Source organism: Triticum dicoccoides, chromosome 1A (genome assembly GCF_002162155.2).
Source record: "Triticum dicoccoides isolate Atlit2015 ecotype Zavitan chromosome 1A, WEW_v2.0, whole genome shotgun sequence".
Classification (NCBI taxonomy): domain Eukaryota; kingdom Viridiplantae; phylum Streptophyta; class Magnoliopsida; order Poales; family Poaceae; genus Triticum; species Triticum dicoccoides.
In genome coordinates, this window is record NC_041380.1 from 312,273,904 (window position 1) to 312,277,663 (window position 3,760).

Here is a 3,760-nt window from a genome sequence, read left to right on the forward strand (position 1 = left end):
GTTGGAAATATGAAGATCGTAGAGAGGAGCGACCTCCCTTTTATAGGTGCAAGAGAAGGAGGCAGGCAGCAGGCGAAGAGGTGCGCCGTTTGTATTCAATCTCCACTACAGCAAGACATCGACTCAGCTCATTCCCGCAACCCGCGTCGTGGCGAGGCGTGGTGGGCGGCGGAGGAGGAGCGCGCGTGGATGTCTCTCTTGTTCTCATCCTCATACATGTGAAGAAAGAGCCTCCCTTATAAAGAGGTCCAACTCCCTCTAAACTAGCAATGTGGGACTAAACTTTAGTTCCACTTCTTGTCTTGCACGAATAGGCTGCGTGGGCCTCTAGGATTTGTTAGGAATTTCTGAAACTGCTATTGAGCTAGGCTCAAAATAGACAAAATTCCAGCACCTTGTTTGTTCTTTGTGTTGGAGGGTGACGAACCCCGAAACCCTAGGGACAATTAGGTTGACCTGGGGCAGCCATATTCACTACACGCCCTGATGGGGTCCCTTTTGGACGTATGGAGCTTCGGGTCTCCAAATGACCTTGTCGTCGTGTTTTGTGTGTCGTGCTTCTGGTGAGACTCCTTCGGTTATGTGTCATGCGTACAATGCCAGTGGTACACAGTGACATGTTCATGAGCAAACAACGAGGTATGGGGCAACCCCTTTATTAAAAAAACATGTAATCGGCTACACCAAGTAAACGTGTTCAGCCCGTTTAGCGGGTTATTAAATTGTGACAAGATAACATTTGGAACCCGAATCAGAAGCCCATACGAGAGGATACGGTACGTCCACACATCAAGTATTCATAATCTGAACACAACAAAGAATTGCCGTAGCAAACAACCTGGCAATGTTCATACCTAGCACTACTAGCAGCAAGGGTCACTACAAAAGCGGATGCGCACACAGCAATTCCGAAAACAAGGGCCAAACACACCAGGAATCAGAGCTCTAGCCACCGCCGCGGTCTTCCTGCTGGTCACGCTCTCCACGTCGCACATTGCCTCCTCCCTTCGCCCCGGCCTCGGGGTCTGCCGTGCCAGCGGCTATCTCCCAGGCAGGTCCGGCAACTGCGAGAAGAGCAATGACCCGGATTGTTGCCAAGACGGTAAGAGGTACTCGCAGTACCACTGCTCGCCGCCGGTCACGGCGACCACCAAGGCCGTCCTGACGCTCAACAGCTTCGAGAAGGGCAAGGATGGCGGTGGCCCGTCAGAGTGCGACAACTCCTACCACAGCGACAAGGAACTGGTCGTTGCGCTCTCCACCGGCTGGTTCAAGAACATGGCACGTTGCGGCCATCGCATCAAGATCACCGCTAACGACAAGTCCGTGTATGCCAAGGTGGTGGACGAGTGCGACTCCGTGTATGGCTGTGACGCCGACCACAACTACGAGCCTCCGTGCGATAATAACATCGTTGATGCCTCACCGGCGGTGTGGAATGCCCTGGGGCTCGACCAGAACGTCGGCATGGATGAGATCACCTGGTCAGAGGAGTAAACAGCAGAACTGCGTAGCAGGCATACGAGAGAAGTGAGTGATATATATCATGTACAGAGTTAAAATAGGAATATGCATTGTCCCTGTAAATATGATATTTGTAATTTGTGCTCAATATGTTAGAGCTACTTCTATGGAGTAATTTGTGATGCACAGACAACCCCCAAACTTGCAATGCCAATCCCGGGAGCCAAATCATCCAGAAACACACACTTGGATGCGGTTTTTCTCAATTCTCCAGTGTCCACGAAATCTGAGACGGTCAAACAATCAAACCATATTTCCAGTATAATTGATCAAACCAGGACAAACATGCTGACTTTTTTGGGCCAAAATGTTCAGTTATACACTCGGTTCTCCATTTATTTTATGCTCCATCTGTTAGTCTCTGTTTTAAATATTAAGCCTTTTCAAGTCTCCTTTTAACAGTGAAACAACACAAACTTACAGAAACCATACGATGCCAGTTTCAACCAGCAGAATGATTTCCTCGCAATTCATCAACTACCATTCTATTCGAAATATAATTATATTAATCACTAAAGCTACTACCGAGTAATAATGTAATTCACATTACAAACACAGGAAAAAAAATGTGACGACGATGGAATAATTACACATCAATTTTCTTGTCAAGCTCAGAAACTAACCTTGGAGTTGACAAACCAAGAAAAGGGACAGTATGTTACATGCCTAGTTAAACCAGTGGTATAGTGTGGTGAACACACGGTAGCATAGTAATTGCTGAAATGTTTTGCCCAGAGCTCTATATGATAGCACGCCAAATATGTGCAGCCAATCATCAAGAACTTGGCGCCCATGAAATTGCATAGCAATTGCTGATTTCTGAGCTCTATATAGAGTACCCACCCATACACTTGAGCATCAAGCAATAGTTCAATCGAAAGCTCACAAGCTTAAGGTGGCAAATAGCATGACTAACCCGAAGCTACTAGCTGTGCTTGTGCTCTTGCAGGTAATCACTCTCCATATCCATGGTGTCGCATCGTCCACAGCCAACAAACGCGTGCCAAAGCCCAGTGGTGGCCGCTGCCATATCAGCGGCTTCCTCTACGGCAAGGCTGGCAAGTGCAACAAGGAGAATGGCTCCGACTGCTGTATTCCCCGCCACCGCTACCCGCAGTTCAGGTGTTCGCCCCCAGTGTCCTCCAAGACAGTGGCAACCTTGACGCTGAACAGCTTTGCCCGCGGGGGTGACGGTGGTGGGCCGTCCTTCTGTGACGATCGCTACCACAAGGACAGCGAGCTGGTGGTGGCGCTGTCTACTGGGTGGCTGCGCCTCGACGGCACACGTCGGTGCAACAAGATGATCCGCATCAGCGGGAACAGGCGGTCCGTGCTGGCCAAGGTCGTCGACGAGTGTGACTCGGTGCATGGCTGTGACAAGGAACACAACTTTGAGCCACCATGTGCAAACAACATCGTGGGGCTCAACAAGAACATCGGAGAATTTAAGATCACTTGGTCTGATGTGTGAGCTCTGAGCTGCACCATGGCAATGTCGTGCTATTCTATACTTAGAGGCATACACAAGGGAACTGTGTGCTCCTCAATTATATAAACCATATGGTGTGTGTGTGTGTGTGTGTGTGTGTGTGTGTGTGTGTGTGTGTGTGTGATGATAATCTTGTTGATGGAGCAAATAAGCCGTATTTGCTATCCCAAGAAAAGTGTGTGCTTGTTAATTTCCAAAACTATGTGTGCTACTGTATTAGCAATAAATTACTACTTGGAATAATGCACCAGTATTTTGCATGTTAAGAAGTTGGTGATGCACCAGTATTTTGTATGTTACCAAGTTAATAATGACTCTGGTTTTGTGCGGTGAAAGCTCATTTAGGTTTCAGATGTTTGAACAGTTCAGCCATTTGAAAAAAAAAATCAAAGAGAACAAGACAATGCTGGCAAATTTCAGGTGTTATAGAAATTTTATGTTATAACAATAGAAGATACTGTAGAAGTACCTTAAGAGATACTCCCTCTGTTCCTAACTATAAGACCTCTTAAAGATTATTTGGGCGCTACACTTATATATACCAGTACCACAGTACCAGTTAGTCTACTCACAGTCTAATAGGTTGACATTACTTGTTATTGGCCCATCGAGCAGGTCAATCAACCATACAACTATTTGGCCTGGCATCGGAAGTCACAACTCATTTGAAACCCTATGAACACATCAAGGCCATCTACTTAATCTGAACACCGCAACGAATTGCACGGAAACAACAATCAAATAAAG

General features: G+C 47.0%; 1 protein-coding gene across 1 annotated transcript; it reads left to right on the forward strand.

Moving 5' to 3' along the window:
• The first annotated feature begins 891 nt into the window (after positions 1-891).
• On the forward strand, positions 892-2,995 carry LOC119352915. Its single transcript, XM_037619510.1, has 2 exons — positions 892-1,493; positions 2,539-2,995. Exons 1-2 carry the CDS (start codon positions 892-894, stop codon positions 2,993-2,995), a joined length of 1,059 nt encoding a protein of 352 aa, XP_037475407.1.
• The last annotated feature ends 765 nt before the right edge of the window (positions 2,996-3,760 follow it).

Bases quoted from the DNA above. Each gene is read 5' to 3' on its own strand.
- LOC119352915 (XM_037619510.1), top strand. From the start codon at position 892: ATGCGCACACAGCAATTCCGAAAACAAGGGCCAAACACACCAGGAATC. The intron at 1,494-2,538 runs GTAAACAGCAGA...GCCAAAGCCCAG, and splicing joins GAGATCACCTGGTCAGAGGA to TGGTGGCCGCTGCCATATCA.